General features: G+C 35.5%; 1 protein-coding gene across 7 annotated transcripts in view; it reads left to right on the plus strand.

The window, feature by feature from the left end:
- cacna1ab (calcium channel, voltage-dependent, P/Q type, alpha 1A subunit, b) overlaps positions 1 to 19,191 on the plus strand; it is a 179,852-nt gene that overhangs the window by 109,213 nt on the left and 51,448 nt on the right. For 6 of the 7 annotated variants that reach the window (XM_047366480.1, XM_047366484.1, XM_047366482.1 and 3 more), the window contains exons 26-34: positions 8,752 to 8,851; positions 10,402 to 10,562; positions 10,868 to 11,005; positions 11,828 to 12,029; positions 12,123 to 12,287; positions 12,397 to 12,507; positions 12,761 to 12,844; positions 18,616 to 18,732; positions 18,820 to 18,885. In XM_047366480.1, the coding sequence (XP_047222436.1) occupies positions 8,752 to 8,851; positions 10,402 to 10,562; positions 10,868 to 11,005; positions 11,828 to 12,029; positions 12,123 to 12,287; positions 12,397 to 12,507; positions 12,761 to 12,844; positions 18,616 to 18,732; positions 18,820 to 18,885 (1,144 nt within the window). Of the gene's footprint in view, positions 1 to 5,804; positions 5,817 to 8,751; positions 8,852 to 10,401; positions 10,563 to 10,867; positions 11,006 to 11,827; positions 12,030 to 12,122; positions 12,288 to 12,396; positions 12,508 to 12,760; positions 12,845 to 18,615; positions 18,733 to 18,819; positions 18,886 to 19,191 lie in introns of all 7 variants that reach the window. The other variant, XM_047366481.1, reaches the window with a different exon arrangement.

A 19,191-nucleotide genomic window follows, 5' to 3' on the forward strand; every position in this document is an offset into this window, starting at 1 on the left:
ATTCTGAACATCTAAACCCTCATAGTCAGTGGTGTCAAGTGGAATAGCAATGTCACTTTCTCCATGTAATGTTTTAATATCATCCCACATATGTTCATCTGCCTTGCCACTTGACGAATGGAATTCCCCTTCTCTACGTTTTTCACTGCTCTGTCCATGTCAGAGCATAGAGGAGTGGAAGCTCTGCCTGTCTTCCTCTTGTATTTCTGTGGCAGGTTAGTCTATTTCTATTTTTGATCTAAAATTAGGAATATCACATAGTTTTAATTAGAAGATGTAAGAATACAGTGTACAATTACACTAAAATATGTTTAATATGTTCACAAGTGGGGGGTGAGTTGTGCCACTGACACAACTTAACCTAAGGCCTTTGCCAAAAATCACCCCAACCCTATCATTTTGGAAAAAATGAATTATCCAGCAGTTTTAAGCTAACATTATGCTAGCTGTATAGACTCATAGTGTTGCTTAACAAACACAAAAACATCAAATGTTTTCCAACTAGTCCATAACTCTTCAGACACTATGATCAAAAAACCTTGACCATAGAAATGTTACTTTGAAAGGCAAAACACTGTTTTTTAACTTAAATGCGCTTGCCTCTCATGCAATGAGACTCTCTTTGCAGGATGAGTGAAATGGCTAACTCTTAAAAAATGTGTGGTCACATGACCAATTTCTTCTATGGTTACCTAGAAACAGGAGGTGGCACAATTTCCCCACTGGCACAAATCACCCCACTCTCCCCTATTGGACAGTACTGCAGCATTGAAGCTCCAAAACATACCATATGTATTTAAAAACAAGAATTTAAGTTATTCCATATACAAGCACTCAGAAAGGAAGTCTAACTTTAAAACTGTGTTTGATTTTTTTTCTGTTTTACAAACTGGGAGTTGAACAAGCTAATAGGTTGGTTATTAATCAGGCTTGGAGAGCTGGCAGTTTCCTTGCTTACAGAGATACTGCTCATATCTTGCAATCTGTAGTTTTTAAACAATGTTACTTAATGTCAAATGTGTCTCCAGAAACTACATTTTTTGTCAAATTTAAAAAAAATGCTTTGGTGTAAATGTAATTTCCCACCTTTTGGTGGGAGTCATATGCTCTTTCTGAAACTTTTACTGGATAAAAATGTCAGTAATCAATAGAATTGACTCTCATTTAAAAACAACCATTTTCCAGGACAGCTGAACAAACAAACAGCTGAATATACAAGCATATTGAAAGTGATGTAGCCTTCTTTAAGCCAGCTGACTATAAGTGCCCAGCAGCAAACGGGTTATGGGTGGAGCTGTGTTACTTTATGCTCTATGCACCCTGTACACTATTTACACCCAGACAAAACAACAGTGAATTTCTCTGACATCTCATTTAAAGGACTGAAAACCACAGGAATGGTCTGGTGTGCCTTTTCTTTTAGTTTAACAATTTAAAACCTTGGTATACCTTGATACTATAAACCAGCCCATGCCTGCTACAAATACTCAAAATATTAGATATATGGTTTTACTTAGTCTTGAACTTAAAAGTTTCAAAGCAGAGCTAAAATATCTGAAATTATTTATATGAGGCAAGGCTTTGATATCAAAAAAGTATCCCGATATGACTTATTAATCTACAGTGCCCCCTGGCTGACAGGTTTGTTATAGCAATTTGAAAATCAGAATCAGAATCAGCTTTATTGCCAAGTTCGTACATACAAACAAGGAATTTGACTCCGGTACACTTTGCGCTCTGGGTTTTTAAATATATTTTAAATAAATTTATGCATATATATTTGTCCTTAAATATACATATATACAAAAATCACTCCACTTCTCCACCCTGCACAGCATGACTTCCTGTTGACAAAACATCTCCTCCTTTTCTTTATCTGTTGCTTTCCCCTTTACCTCTCACCTTTTCTTTGGGCTACTCCTCCTGTCCTCATGCCATTACACCGTATTTGTTTCCTCTAAAGATGCTCACGTATCACTGCTACCCTTGCAACTTCGCCTCGTTTTCAAACCTTTGCCTCTTATCATCTGCTAAGGTGCTACACTGGAGTACAATGTTGCTCAAACAGACTTCACACACACCTGCAATTTTCCCTCTGAAGCATGACGTTATATGAAACCAGATAACTCGAAGAAGCATTGTACAGATGATATTTAGCATGAAAACTGTACAATAGCTTCATATCTGTGTGTGTGTTATAAACACAAGTATACTGCTTTTGGCATTCTCCAAACAAATGTTGAATGTTTCAAAGTCATGTGACTTTAAACTGCATGTAGTGACAATACTCTGTGAGAATGCTTTTTTTTTTTTGCTATTGATAGCATGTGTGTATGAGACAATACACACAAATCCTGGTTTCTTGAGTCTCCGCTCATGACCGATGAGTGAATGTGCTCTAAGGTCAAGCAAACCTGGAAACAATCTCTTGTAAAGAGTAAAAAAATATGTTTTCTTTTTCTATACAGATGTGCATGCTTAAGAACTTTGATACAAATCCCTCCAGGTGCTGCAGATATAATGAGGACAATTTGTGCTGAAAGCCTGGTCTAATTAATCATTGAAGTGCAATTAGATAGGAATCAGCAAAAATGGATGCACCAATTGAGATTTCACTTCCAGTTACAAAGCTTGTCTTTCACAGAGTTAAAGTGGGCTAAAGCAAAAGATGTCCACAGAAAGAAAGCAAGAACATCCAGACTTGCAAAGCCTGAATTCATAGAATTGTCTTTTTTTGTATTTGTGGATCCTGGAAAGTACATCAGGTTAAAGCAATTCTGAAAGAACAAATTGTATTGGCAGAAAAACGATGATGTAATTTCAAATGGATAGAATTAGGAGTATTACAATAGACTACAACAGTAGGTTAAGATATTAAAGCAAGAATATAACTGTACATTTTATTATACCAGTATAGCAGGCTAATGTGGATGTTGTTTTTCTGTTCCATCTGGTAGATTATCAGTTGAAGTTGAATTTGTATTCAGAAAACATCAGTTTAGGTATTTTTGTTGTTTCTGTTTAGTGTATATTGGCTTTCACTGTAAACTGGCTTTTTCAACAAATAAGCAGCTGCAAAACAAGTGTCTCTTAATAAATTAGAATATCACAGAAACTTTATTTGTTTTAAAAATGTGCTGTTTAAGCATTTTTTCTGTAAATATTGAATCGTTATGGCTTACAGCTAATGGAAACCCCAAATTAACCATCTAAACAAATAATAACGTTACATAAAACCAAATAAAAAGGATATAAATACAGGAATTAATACATGGAGTACATGGAAATACTTTTCCATGTACTTCATGTACTGTATAGTATTTGCAACCAATACTTGGTCGCAGCTCTTTTTGCACAAGTTACTTCATGAGTGCAGTGTGTTACAGATGACCAAATGGCTTTAATAGCAGCCTTCAGCTCGTCTGCATTAATGTGTCTGGTGTTTCTTATCTTCCTCTTAACCAAACCCTTTAGATTCTTCATTGGGCTTTGGTCAGGTGAGTTTGCTGTACAATCAACTGAAATGATACCATGGTCATTAAAACAGGTATTGGTACTTCTGGCAGTGTGGGAAGGTGCTTAATCCTGCTGGAAAATAAAACCAGCTAGATTGTCAGCCCAGAGTATCATGATGTCCTCGTAGATTACTACAGTTATTTTGGATTTAAGAAAACACAGAGCACCTACACCCGCGGCTGACATGCAGAGGTGGGTAAAGTAGCCAAAAATTTACTCAAGTAAAATTAGCACTACCTAAATATAGTTTTACTCAAGTGGAAGTAAAAATAAGTCATCCAAAAAATTACTCAAGAGTAAAAGAGCATTCGGTAAAAGCACTGCTTAAGGACTAAGTACTTGAGTGGTACAGTTTAATCATCAAATCATGTAATTATACAGACAAAATATAAAAGTATGTGCTGGTTCTGGTACTCTGAATAATAAATCATAAAAATCAGTGAAAATGAATCCCACTATTGCAAAGTGTCAAGTTCTCACAGAAAAAACACATTTCCAAATCTCAGTTTTTCAATGTAAAATGTTTGAAACCAATACTTACAGTAGGTAATGTATACATGTTAAAACAGTGCAAAGTAGTTCCAGTGACAATATCTACTCTTTACTCTAGGTTCACTCAACCTAATAACATTAGAACAATAAGCTTGTTTAAAAACCAAGTGTCTCACCAGAGATGAACACATCTGTCTGTGTCTGATGCATTTTTGTTAAAACAAGTTTGTTTCTCATTCAGTGAACTGGATTGAGTAGCCAGAAATTGTACTAAAGTAATAGTAGTATTACTTGAAAATAGCATTATTTAAGTTGATGTAAAAAGTATGGTGCAGTAAAATTAGAATCAGGATTAGAATCAGCTTTATTGCCAAGTTTGTACATACAAACAAGGAATGTGACTTCGGTACACTTTGCTCTCTGGGGTTTTTTTTTTTTTTGGTTTTTTTGGGGGGTTTTTGTTTAATGCGTTATAAGATATATTTATGCATATATCTTTATGTCCTTAAATATACATATATACAAAGGTGCGTTATAAGATGTATTTATGCATATATCTCATAAAGCACCGAAGTAAAATTTTTTTCAAAAAGATTAGTCAAGTAAATGTACCTGAGTTAATGTGACTGGTTACTACCCACCTCTGATGATATGGCATCCCAAAATCCCAAATTCCCACTCACAGTGAAAACTTTACACGCAACCTCAAGCAACTTGGCTTCTGTGCCTCGTCACTCTTCCTACAAACTCCCACTGGATTCCACACAAAGTTAATCTCCACTAAACTCTTGAATGAGGTTTAGTTAACAATGCTTTGAAAGCTGTGGCTATCTCTGTTGTTTGTGCACCCTTCTTCCTTCCACCACACTTTTTCCCTCCACTCAACTATCCATTAATATGCTTGAATACAGCGCTCTGCGAACAGCCAACTTCTTTAGCAATGACCTTTAGCGGACTACCCCCCTTGTAGAGGACAATAAGCCACAGTGGCTGTCTGCTGGACGACTGTCACGTCAGCAGTCTTCACAATGAATGGGAAGGTCATAACATGGCTCTTCTGTATTAGAAATCCTTTTTAATTGGTCAGATTGCATATTTTATTTTTCTAAAAACACAAAGCAGGTTTTCCCTAGCTACAAGCCCTAGTCATCAAAATTACTAGAAATAAACACTTATTTCTTTGTGTGTAACGAAACTATAATATGAGCTTCACATTTATTTTTTGATGATGTTCTAACTTATTGAGATACACATGTATGATATATAAAGCAGTGACCACTAACTTGTTATTTGATTGCTGTTATTAGACAATCTTCTGATCTTATCAAACTTCATCATCTGATAGAACGTTTTTTCAAAGTGATCAATCAAAAAAGTTAATGGAATTAATCAATAAGAAGTGTGTTTTGTGATAGTGTTACATAAGGCACAGCATTTACTGTACAAATCAGACAAACAGGTTATATAAAATCCAGCTTAGCTGAGGTGGATTATAGTAAAAACTTTAATGTGTGTTAAAGAGGGCTGAGGTACATTTCTAATCAAGTATAGCCATCCTGCTGTTCTTCCTTCCTTGTCTGTCTCTCATATAGATGTATCTTTTCCTGTTTCTACCAAATCCCCCATTCTCTCTTGTCTTGTGCTGGTCTGTCTCTATCAATGTTTCTGTGTCTGTGTGTCTTTCCATGTGTTTTTCTCTGTCCTCCTGTTCCGCTGTCTTTCTCTCTGTCGCTGTCACCTTGACTTTCGCTGTCACCTTGACTTTCGCTGTCACCACCTTCGGTGAAACCCGACAGGAGCAGCACCCGGTAAAGTTCCTCCTCTGTCCTCTCCCGCTCCGCTCCCTGTGCACAGTTACCGCATCACGTTGGCTACTATCTCTTTCTTTCTTTGTTCTTCTAATCATTTGTGCACATTCTCGACGTATCGTTGTCACTTCGTACCTTAGTTTTTAACTGCACACACACTCAAATCCAAACATAAATTTTTGGGGGGGAAAACCACAGAATAATCTGAAAAACACTAGAAATTGTCAGAAAAAGTATTCCTAAAACCCAAAACAAGCAGTACTCCCTGAACAGTCTTACTTCCAAGAATAAGAACTCCATCAAACATCCTGTAGTTGTTTCTAAGGTTGGGCAAGCAAAGAGGACAAATGGCAGCAAAGAAGATCTAAATAATGAGAGAAAGGTCAATAGAAAGCACATCAAAGCAGACATGTCCGTACCAACAATGAAAATAAAACTTAATAAAAAGTCTAAATATAACTAATATATTTGCTTTTTCTAATTCAGGAAGCAGCTGAGTGATCCCCAGCCCACAGTCTATCTCTTGAATATAAAAACAAACATACAGTACTTTAAATAAAGTATTTGCTCCCTTACATATTTATTCTGTTTTTACTTTTTTTGTCACACCCTAATGTTTCAGATGATGAAATGTAAATGTTTGGCAAAGATGAACTGTTTGAAAACATGGTGATAATAGTAATATGTTAGTCTGGGCTGATTTGCTGCTTCAGGACCTGGATGACTTGCATTTAATAATGGAACCGTGAATTCCGGACAATGAACCAAAGCTCACCAGCAAATCTATCTCTGAATGGCTCCAAAAAAAACAAAATGAAAGTTTTGGAGCGGCCTGCTGAAAGTCTGAACTGTAATCTTCTTGTAATGTTATAGTGTGACTTTAAACAGGCCGTTCATGCTTGGAAATCTTTCAGTTTGTTGGAATTAAGACATTTCTGCAAGGGATGGTAATGAAATTTCCTCTACAGTAATGTAAAAGAGGTTATTGCAAACACTTGATGGCAGCTGTTGCACAAACAGTTATTATGATTATTCGACAATTACTGTACTTCTTCTCATAGGTCCAGATGGTTTTGGGTAGTTGTTTTGTTTCACTTAGATTAGTACTTAGATTTAAATCTCAATTGTTAATCAAAGATTGGGCCGTGAAGGACAAACCTAACTACAAAGAAAAATAAACTCATATTTAACTGTTTAAGTACATTGGTATAAAATGGTTTGTTTATTGGTAAAAAAAAAAAAAAGGGGGGAGATGTGTTAAAGGCAATGTGTTGATTTGAAATTGGGGTATAGTTTGGTAGAGGTGTGAACTGGGCTTTCCATATACCATATTTGGATACAATAACAAATAAATGTATAGATTGGCTACAAGTTTACTTAATGTGCAAGTTAGATAAGTATCTCAAACTAATAATTTGATAAGCATTTTGCAGCACTTAATGCAGATCAAAAGGTGTGTAGAGTTTCCAGCCAGTTAGGGTTCAGTTCTGCAGATGTTGGGTGTTAAACTGTCAAAAACCCAGATTTGGGTGACAGTGCAAATTTAATTTGGTATTCAAGAACCATTTAATTTTTGCCAAACATTATTTTTATGTATTAGAGTATTAAATCCATTTATGCAGCAATCTCAAAACAAATTTAATTGCTTTAATTAGATTTATAGTGTGTGCACATAATGTGAGAGAGTGTATGCACAAGGATATGGCCATTTTTAACACCTATGACCTTACAGGGCTTTACTCTAATACTCTAAAGCTGCTTTCATAGAGAGAACTCCATCCTGCTCAAATTTCAATGAGGAATGCCTATTGATTATCGTCTGAGTCTGTTCTTGGCGGGCACACAAACACCCGTTCAGAGACATTTAAAGCTGCCAAGACTCCAACTCAATCAATCAGCACTAAATTGAGCTGTCGTTCATTTTCTGTCACACGAACTGAGTTCATAGTTTAAGAGCGAGTCGTGATAGACAGCCTGTCTTCTGCCCTGACTGGCAGGTGTCCACGTTCCTCAATTTTTATTTTTTCCTCAGATTGGCCCATCCCCTTACTGTAAAATTTTAGTGTTCTATTTATTTCTTTATTGACATTTTTTCAGTAATCTGGATAATGCACAAAATGTTAACGTTATTGCCTTCATGAGAGTAAAGGTCTGAACTTTAAAATATTTACTTTTGCTTCTTTCATATAACTCGTTTGTTGCTTTTGTTTTTTCTTTCTTGACATGAGATGTTGTGTTCTGTCAGCAACATCACAGGTCCAAATATTCTCGCATAGCCTCCGATTCCAGCCTTGGACACGTTTGTTTTAGCGTTTTTACAGAAGCACATTAATAAGTGTGATTTTTGAGATCTTGAAAACAATCACAGGAAGCTATGTGAAAAATTGTTTTTACATATGTCTATGTGGAGATAATTTTAGGATTATGCCAAAGCAATCCTAACATTGAAACACTTGACATCTGGACTTCACATTTTCACATCTAAAATGTTCACTTCTTTTGAAGAGTTGAACAGCGTCTCACTGAAAAAGAAAGAAAGAGGTTTGGCCGGGCACTCTGCCGGGGAGTTGCCTGTCGCTATGCAATGAGTGATTGCGTACTTTATGATGATGAAGATCTTATTAAAAAATGATGATGGTTCTTCTTGATGTCCATGAAACCAAGAGGTCAGACATCTGATTGTGTTCTCTCCTCAGGTTTCATGTTTGACTCTTTTATTTTGTGGCCAAAAAAGAGTGACGATTGCCCGGAGAAACTAAATATAGTTCTTTTTTTTTTTAAAAGCCACTCTTGTGTCGTATATGTATATGTGTATTTTTTATGAAAGCAAAAGAGTATGGTGAGAGCCTTTTCTGGCTGATCTGTATAATAAAGTATCTATTCTGCTGTCTAACATTTTTTGGTATACTATTTTTGTTCAATGCTGAAACTCTAGGGGGAGCAGCAAAGGTAAAGACATCAGTACAATTAAATCCCTGCGTGTGCTGAGGGTACTACGTCCACTTAAGACCATCAAGCGCCTCCCCAAGTTAAAGGTAGAGTTTAAACGCTGTGCCGATTTCCTTATTTTAGGTTCTGCGTATGTGAAGTTGTTTGAAGCTTGTCTCCTTAAAAAACTCTAGAAGCTCCAAATGAGTACCATTGAAAGGAACTTTTTGCTGATGTTTTAATTGTTACACATGTAACTTTGAGTTACAAGTGCAAGATTGTTACATTATTCATTATTTTAGGGAGACTTTCTGTGTTCATTAAATATTCCTACTGAGACCAGCTTTGATGTCATACTGTGTGTATGAGAGGGAGCAGTCAGTGTTACACAGTTCAGCAGTTAAACAGTGTTTTATTATTATTTCAAAATAAAGATTAAATGATAACCGAATTGACAATAAAAACCATTTTGAGTATTTTACATAAGCAGGATGAGTGCTGTTAGCATAGTTAGCATTTTTAGCAGCATTCCCTATGTTCATTTGCTTTAAAGTAAGTAGATCATTCTATCAACTACCAGATTTCTAAAGGTCTACCAACATTTCCCAGTGAAGCATGTCCCATGACAGACACAACCGGGCTTCTCAAATATCTTCAGCTTCCTGTTATCTGCTGACTTCTAACTTCCTGTTGTACCAGCTGGAATAAGTGGCCAATGTGCCTCCTTTAAAAATTATTTTTTCCCAGTAGAGGCTTCTTACAGCTTTTATTCTTCTCTGACTTCAATATGAAACACCTAAATTACAGTGAAAATAGCTAAGTCAGTCTTCCTTAAAGTGTAACAACTTCAACACCCACGAGAGTTCACAGCGCCACGTACTGGGGCTCATATAGAAGTTTGATTTCAAGCTTCTGACTAGCCTCTGACTGGTTGACAGGCCAATTCCCATCAATAGCCATTTTTTATGTGCGTTTCTAATTTTGGGTTTTATGCATAGGTAAAAATTAAGACAGTCAGCATTAGATAATGACAGTTTTGTTGTGGTTTGTTTGTGCGCTGATCCCTTACATTGAGCCTACATTTGTGCATGTTAAACCTGTTAAATCAGGTAACGGTTCAGCATTACATGTTTAAAGGACAAGGCACCTGTAATTTTTGCAATACTCATGTCTCCTACAAGTAACGTTTCACTGGAAAGAAAATGATAAATTTGTTATGGGTTTTTAAGGAATAAAAATGACCTAAATTAAATGCATTATCAAGGACTAAATAAGAATTACAATTGGCCAAGCTAAAATATGTAAATTCTCATAAATTGGACAGCAATTGTCGACTCAGTGGGTAGGGTTACTTTGAAGTCTATAAATCATGTTGTACCCATAAAAAAGCAGCCAGATAACAGGCTTGTGTTTTACAGGAATACCGTCAGTCATGTCCATTTTACAATTTATTAAAGTTAAAGAAGTTTTCCCTGCTGCTTACAACATATATCTGTAAAACAAGTTAAGAGTAATGATAATCATTACAAGAAAAAAAACAAGTTTAGTCAAATCGCTCAAACTTATTTTCTGTCTATATTTAGTAATTGAAAAATAAGAGTTTTTTATTATTACCACTGTGACATCTGAACTTTTTCTTCCTGTTTTAACCTTGCAGGCAGTTTTTGACTGTGTGGTGAACTCCCTGAAGAATGTGTTAAATATCCTAATCGTCTACATGCTCTTCATGTTCATCTTTGCTGTTGTGGCTGTGCAGTTGTTTAAGGGCCGCTTCTTTTACTGCACAGACGAATCAAAAGAATTCGAACGGGACTGCAGGTTGGTTAGGAAACAACTAATTGAGTATCAGAGTGCTTCCTTTTTGCTAAATTACTGCATGCTGTTTGTTTTCTCTAAAATTGTAATAAAATCAGTCTTTTGGTTGTCATTTTCACATTAGTGGATTTGTATTACTTGTAGACATTTAGTAGGATTTAAAAACATATAAGTGACCCATAACCACTTATATTTTTGTTATTTATGTGCTACCAGCTAGAGGTAATCACAGGTTATTTCTGGGTATTATTTATTTTAGAAAAAGAACATCTAAACGTTTGGTTGAATTTGTTGTTTTCCCCTCGCAGGGGCGAATATTTAGTTTATGAAAAAGAAGAAGTAAAAGCTGAGAAGCGGGAATGGAAGAAGTACGATTTTCACTACGACAACGTGGCTTGGGCCTTGCTCACCCTCTTCACCGTCTCCACCGGAGAGGGGTGGCCACAGTGAGTGGATTGTGCACATTCACCATAGAAAAATAACATGAATTTAAAACTGTGTATGATAAAGCTGAAAATCCATCTCAGGATCGTTGGTGTTTAGAACAACACAGTAAATATTTCCTTTTTCTCCCCAAAACATAAAGGAAAGTATGTTGTTTTGTGTTGTTTTTAATTACAGTTTCTTTGTAAATACAGATAAAGCTATACCCTTTTTTAAACATTGTAAATATGCTTTTTAAGATGTATGATTAAAGCTACATATCACCATATTTGGATGATTTAATAGTAATTATTGGATAAGCTTTAATAAATGAATGTAATTTCTGGTGCAGAAACAGTTTGACAAAGACTCAAAAACAAAGTTTGACAAGTATTTTGGAGCACTTCATACAAAAAGTATGTACAATTTTGTAGCCATAATTCAGCTCTGCAGCAAATAAAACACTAGCTTAGCTCTCTATTGCCGGGGTAACCCAACCACCAGGCCCCAAACCGTTATGAGCGGTGGAACCGGAAATATTCAAGGTACTGACGAGCTGAACATGTGATTGCTTTTATTTTGAAAAGCCAAAAGTGTTTGGGAGGACAAGTCTGTCTCTGGTGAGCAAAATGTTTGGGATAATGTTGCCCTCAAGCAACACAAATTGAGATAAATGTTTGGATAAATAAAGACAAATATTAAGATTATTGGACTGCATTAACATAAATGTAATCCAACTGTTGGATTTTATACATGCACATATTGTAGTGTTGTTAATCAGTTCAGTTTCTGACCATGTTATTTGATTTTTTTTTTATACATTTTTTTGTCTCCTCCACTTGCAGGGTGTTAAAACACTCAGTGGACTCCACTTATGAGGATCAGGGCCCAAGTCCGGGTTACAGGATGGAAATGTCCATCTTTTACGTGGTGTACTTCGTTGTCTTCCCTTTCTTCTTTGTCAACATCTTTGTGGCTCTCATCATCATCACCTTCCAAGAGCAAGGGGATAAGATGATGGAAGACTACAGCTTGGAAAAGAACGAAGTGAGTAATGATCGAAAAACCTTTATGTGATTATTGGACAAATGTAATCAATCTATATTTATTCTGATGTTTATCTTTTTAATCTTACTTCAGAGAGCCTGTATAGATTTTGCCATTAATGCCAAGCCTCTGACTCGCCACATGCCAAAGAACAAACTGAGCTTCCAGTATCGTATGTGGCATTTTGTTGTGTCCCCTCCCTTCGAGTATAGCATCATGGCTCTGATTGCACTCAACACAATTGTCCTGATGATGAAGGTATGAAAGAGAACAGTTATACGATCTTAAAGTCAGCACATGTAGCTAAAACAGGGAACCTTTTTATAAACTTTTTCCTGTTCTTTTTCTATGTTTTTTGTGTCAACAGTTTGAAGGTGCATCTAAGAGTTACGATAATGTGCTAAAGTACCTAAACATTGTGTTCACCACCTTCTTCTTTATGGAATCTATCCTGAAAATCATTGCTTTTGGTCCTTTGGTAAGTTCTGCACAAAGTGCCACACACATATACAGACTGTGCTTTTATCTAGGTTGACCCACACTATAAGCTCCTCTTTTTCCATCCCATTATTCGTTAATCTAGATAGATCTAGAGCAAGTTTTTCCTGTCCCTGAAAAACCCAGAGCTGGTGCACAGCTGTCACGTTACCCTATTATTCATCTCCATGATTACTGCAGGATCATTGTCCAACTTTTCCCATCATTGGACACCTCACTTTTTTCTCTTTCAGAATTACTTCAGAGACGCCTGGAACGTTTTTGATTTTGTCTCAGTCATCGGAAGCATTACTGACATATTGGTAACAGAGTTTGGGGTAAGTGTTGTGGTTTGATTGTCTAATAATAAATACAGTATATGGATGTAAAGTTAAAAAAAAAAACTAAAATGGAATATATCTAAAAGAAAAAAAGTAGAAAAAAAGAAGATAAAGGCATCCACTGGTTCACCTTCAGGCCGCCTCTAGGTCATTTCACCCCTTCGCCAGTTACCAACAACAATCTTTACCAATTAAGTAACCATTTCCTACCAATGCATCTGATTCATTACATATAGGTTTAATAAGAATTATACTATTTCACTTTAGTTGCAAATTTTGATCAATTATGGGGATAAATGGTTACAAAAATGTTAGAATGTTTTATATTTTGTTCTGATCCCTCTTTGGAACAGTTCACTCTTATGATTATGAACTTTGTTTTGCTGGCAGATAATATTTATTTGATTAATAAAACCTAAAATCCTTACAGTAGACTATGAGTGGAATATAGAAAATTCCATGAAATCATCATTGTCGAAGCAGGTACAAATTGATGCATAGTTGTATTGAAATCTCCTGGCAGATGACTCCATTTTGTACCCAAAAAGTGGGATATAAATTTTTTTGGGTACAAAACAACCAAAACTGCTAGGTATGAAATGGCGAACATGCTAAATGATCAGCACCCAAACCAGTGTTAAACCAACATTAAGTTTAAATGTGTTAGTTGCCCCTCAGAAAGTTAATTTCAAAGTACAAGACAATGTAACTAAGAATAAAAAAACTGCTTTTCTGGTTCAAGTTCCAAGTTTAGAAGTAAAAAAAATGCACGTACTCAGCACAGTAGTTTGAACCACTTTTATTTTTTAATCTTTCTTTGTGTGTTTTCTAACTCAGTTTTATCTCTGTATACTGTGGTCTTACTGTTGTGTGCTTGTTTTTTTTTTTATGTGGGTCTTAAAATAAAGGAGACTATAAGATTTCCTTAGAAGCGATTTCAGCCTCTCTCTGCTGTGCACCTCTTCCACACGTTTCACTTTAGGCCAAGTTCGGATTTTCTGCTACACTTTCACTCAGAAAACAATTTTCTCTGCTCTCTCAAGTCTGCCAAATAACAGTGACTGAGTTGCAGTAATTTGGCTGTATGATGATTAAGTTGATTACCCTCTGGATCCAAATATAAATGTTTGGAGACTGAATTGACAAAATATGACATCAATGGTCACTTTGATAATCAACTGTAGGTTTTAGACAAATGATTGATGTTTATTATTAATAGTTCCTTTACTCTTACTAACCAGAGGAGTGTTTTTTCATAAATGTAATAAAATTAATGAATCCTTTAATCATAAAAAAATATGCAAGTTTCTACACATGACAGGCAACTTTAAATACTTTGTCCCCTGCATTTTATTCCAAGTAAATGATTTGTTACAAATTGTTTAATGTACTCTGTGAAAAATACCAACAATAGCACTAGGCATGGGTTGGTATCAGAGTCTAATGGCATGATAAAATTGAATTAAAATAACACAGTTTCTCTTTGTACTAACCACAAACATTTATAGCAAAATCAGATATATATAATGCGAACTAATAGTTTTTATTTAAAACGGTAAAGCAACGATTATTCCTACCACTGCTACGGTAAACTGACATATCCGCTACTACAGTTATAATAATGTTATTAGAACTGTTATTTATTATTTCATTTTTAATGCACAGACCTTAGCAAAAATATGAAATAATCACCCACTATTTAACTATTAAATTAGAAGTAAACACACACGTTGCTGTGCTACTGCATGTTCCAAATAGCCAGAAAAAACTCTGGTCACTCTGTCACTTTCTATTGCATCTAATTAAGACTTTAAACCATAAGAACTGTATGACATAAAACTGTAGCAGGTTGCAAACTATAACTGTTTAAATCCTTGGTATACGTTGCTACAGAAAACTGTCCCATTAATAGGAAGCACAATTTGAAGGAAATGAAGCAGTAGTTACAAATAAGAGTGAGTCCTAAACAGATTTTCACCAATAAATTAGAATACAGCAGTTTTATGTTTCTTAAGGATATCACTTTGATCATCCCTGAAGTGATCTATTTACATTTTACCACCAGGTTAACAATATCTTCAAAACCTAGCCTTGACATCATCTTTCTTTCACATGTTACTTTGTCTTGAAACATTTAATGAGAATGTATTGTTTAGCTGGGGATTTGGCAGTGGGTTTGGCATCAGAGAGAAGCTGAATATGCTTTACTACAGCCTAACTATTGTTTTTTAGTGCTTTTATATTGGCACCGATAATGATCCCGTCTTCCTCTTCTATCTCTTTACATGCTTTCTTTAAAACTATCTACTCTGTTGGCACCCTTCGCCTCTTCTACTCCCTCCTGTTCTGATATAATCCATCCAATCAAAATGCACTATGAAATCCTTCATCGTGTTGTCCATCCATGCTGCGCCATGACATATGGTGGTGCTGTGATGATGATGATGGTGATGGTGTGTGTTTCGACCCCATGGCCCTGCCCAATAAAACACACAACCAACCACCACCTACTTCTTCTGAAAAATACGTTTAACCCACTCACGATTTACCTCAACTTAACAAAAAAACTAAAAATAAACTTCCTCACCATTCATCTGTCTACATCTTCGCACATGTAGAATCTGGTTGGTTTGTAATTTATTTTTCAAAGCTTCCTGCTGCACTTTCATTGGCCATGCGGCTCCTTGGTTAATTTCTTATCCCCGGCCTTCTGGTCTCTCATGTGTTGAACCTTACCCCCACTGCATGTGCTTTTTGGATGAGTCCTTTTAAACTCTACCAACAGAATGTGGAGAGGTTATTTAAACTATAGACTATTGACTTTATGGAAAACAAGTTTATTTGTCTTAACAGTACCTTTTATTACATTAGAGTCATACCAAAGTCTAGGTAACATTGTTAAAATAGCTAATGCTGTGAATGTACAGAGGTTACCATTTTCTTAATTAGTTTATATAAAGTTATTAATTTCTTAATAGTTTTTGAAAATAAAAGCTAATTTAATAGTATACTAAACTGTTGGCAATAGTTTTGAGCAATTTCTAAAATTGAATGTAACTTCAGCTGTTTATGTCTTCAGTAACAATAGTATTATTATTGCTGAATACATATAAACCATATTTTCCAAGCAATACCTGCTTAACCGTCTGCAGATGAAAAATATTAAAAAAATAATGAACATTTTTGATGTCTGACAAGCAGAAATGTGCTAAAACGTAATTGCATAAAGATACCTTGAACCTTTATTGTGCCTGGGGTTGTTTGTCATGCGACTTTTGTCAGTGAATCTGTTTATGTAAATAAAACATTGACGGGAAGACAGTCGTTCTTCTTAGTAGTTACTGCTTGCATTAGTGTTCCAGAGTGTGTGTGTGAGAGAAGAAAAAACACTTCTCTTGCCAAAATGTGCAACAAAAAAAGATGTTTGATAACATGTCCCAAAAGAGCACTGCACACAGGGTGCAGCATGTCTTGTCTTAAAATTTATATGTCACACATTCCTAGGGCGTTGTGCTTAATTTTATTTGTGGACTATGCCTGAAAGGCTCCAGATAATAAGGCTCAAGGTGTTCGAAAGTACTAACACACTACTAGGGCCATTTTCTGGGGCAAACTTACACCTAGGAGAGATTTGCCCCAAGCAATCCCTCTGGTTCCTGCAAAAGGTTCCTGAAGTGGAAACATGCCTTAAAATTTATTCAACAAGATACATGCATCTACCAAGCTTAGATACTTGTCAAAGAGAGTGTTGCAAGACTGGTTTAATTCACAAATTTAAGCCCGTTTATGTTATTTCAAATTTGTAAAATAATTGTAGGAATTAAATTGAGGAATTTGAGTTTACTTGAGGATCTTAATAGCTTTTAGTTACCAAAGCCTAAATGGAAATATTAATCTTCTGGAAAGTATAAGCTTTGACATTGTGCAGCTAATGGCGCATGTTTTAAAGTTTCCAATGGGCTCAGCCCCACTGGCCCTCACTGGTCTGCATGTAGGCCAACTATCAGGGAGTATGCTGTCATGCCATATCATGCTTGACCTGAGGTTGCATGCTAATCCCTCCATCTTCCCCTCCCTCTTCTTCCTTCTCATGCTGGTTTTACAGCCTTGTCTGTCAACCACCAAAGTGCAAAGACCGGACCGAAAGTTTGGATGTTCCTTTTTAAATTTCTGTATGACACTGTGTTAATTTTAAAGGCCCTAAATGACAAGGCCACCTAGAATTTACATCCCTGACACTACATTAACTGATTTTATGTGATAGTCTTTAGCGATTCTCTAGATTACCAATCTCAGATTTGGTAAAGCTCTGATCTGCTTACACCAATTTTGGCTGGTTCCGATTTCTCTTTAAGACATCTCTTAACAATAAAATGTTTATTAACAAACCAAATATAGTAAAATGAAAAAAAGCGATTTCATAAAGAGCACAGAGCCGTTTCTCTCTCCATCATGAAATTATACAAAAACAGTGAACTCTTCCAGGTTATAGAACAGATGTATCAATAAATAAAACTAAAAGAAAATTCAATGTATTTTTTATTTCCTTTACAAGACAGATTATAGCTCACTTCTTTCTTTTTTTTTTCACACCTCAAAAACTAATGTGCACCTTATCACATGATATTTTTTCTACAAGATCAGTATAAAGTAAAAAAAAATCACTGGTGACCAACTTAATACTTGAGAGAAAAAAACTATTTACTGATTTACTGTTACGTGTTACATTGTTAAAAAACAAACCACAATGCTAGCATGATTAGCACAGTTCACAGTTAGCATTACTGATTGTGTATCTGTGTTAATTCTCTGTAAAGTAGGTTCTTATTTTAACTGTGAGATTTCCAAAAGACTAAAAATATTTCCTAATCCATCATTTTGTATTAAAGAAAGATATTGATTCCTCAGTTAAATAAAATCAGAGCATCTTATTTGCTGACGCGTAAATCCCATGTTCTTGCTGATACAACCGACATACCTCATTTTCTTTTTAGAAGCTTCTGTGATTGTGCTAACTAGTTTTTAAACAACTGAATGGTACTGTAAATTAGCTATATGACTCTTCTTTTCTCAGTAACCATTTCCAAACAGAATATGGTGAATCCTCTGATCTGAAAAAAATTGCATATTTTCCAGATGAATGATCAACAAATAATTGTTCGATTCATTTCACCAGCCGATTGTTTTGTGCACATCTAGTGTTTTTTTTTTCTTCTTTGAATTAGCCTTTTATTGTTTTTGAAAGAGCATTAAAAACATCTGTAAAATTTAAACATAATTATAATAGGACACTATTGGTGTCGCAGGCAACCCAAACTCAAGGTCTTTGCTTTAAAAAGTATACATTTACTATCTGCGTGTGGATGTGTATGGGTGTGTGAGCACGTGCATGTGGTTGACAGGCAAAGTGTTCCAGTTTGGATCTGGCCTGCTTGCATCAGCGATCAGTGCATTTGTTTATAAAAAAAAATGCTGTATAAGATTGGATGATGACCATAAAATTCTTTGAATTAGAAATCACCTTTATTCGTTTCCCACTTATTTTTGTTTATTGTTCCCTCTCTCTGTCTGTCATTTAAACCTATATCTCAGTACTGGTATGTTTTGAGATTAGATACATTTTATTGGTTTTGACTTCTTCTTTTTGGTCCTCTTTTTCCTCCACTGTTTATTTTGTCTTTTTGTTTTGTTCTTTCATTATCGTAGAGGTTAACTGTAAATGTATTGCTGCTTTGTGAAACTGACAAAATGCCACTTTTATGCTACAGGATAATTTCATCAACTTGAGCTTCCTGAGGCTTTTCAGGGCAGCTCGTCTCATTAAGCTCCTGAGACAGGGGGAAACAATCCGGATCTTACTATGGACTTTTGTCCAGTCCTTTAAGGTATTTAGACACAAACAACTAGAGGACGCAGGACCAGTACACATACCTGATGAAACTAACAAATATTTCCTGTCCCTGCTGTGGTAGGCTCTGCCATATGTGTGCCTGCTCATTGCCATGCTCTTTTTCATCTACGCCATCATTGGCATGCAGGTAAGTGCTGCTGACAGAATTATTTTGGTATAAATAAAGCAATATTATTTTTTGCCCCAAAATATTTTCTTATTACAGGTTATTGAGTCAGTTTGAACAGTCTGGAACTGTCTAATTTTTCAAAAAAGGGTCTTTAAGCAGAATGTAGGAACCCATAAATAAGGACATATTAAATTTAAATGGGATACATATTTGGAAATGTAATTGTACATGAAGTGTTGCCGATATATATATTTTTTATGAGTCCGGTAAATCTGTTATTATCAATAACTCCTCAAGTCATCTTTTAGATGACATTGAATTGAC

Source organism: Girardinichthys multiradiatus, chromosome 5 (genome assembly GCF_021462225.1).
Source record: "Girardinichthys multiradiatus isolate DD_20200921_A chromosome 5, DD_fGirMul_XY1, whole genome shotgun sequence".
Taxonomy (NCBI): Eukaryota; Metazoa; Chordata; class Actinopteri; order Cyprinodontiformes; family Goodeidae; genus Girardinichthys; species Girardinichthys multiradiatus.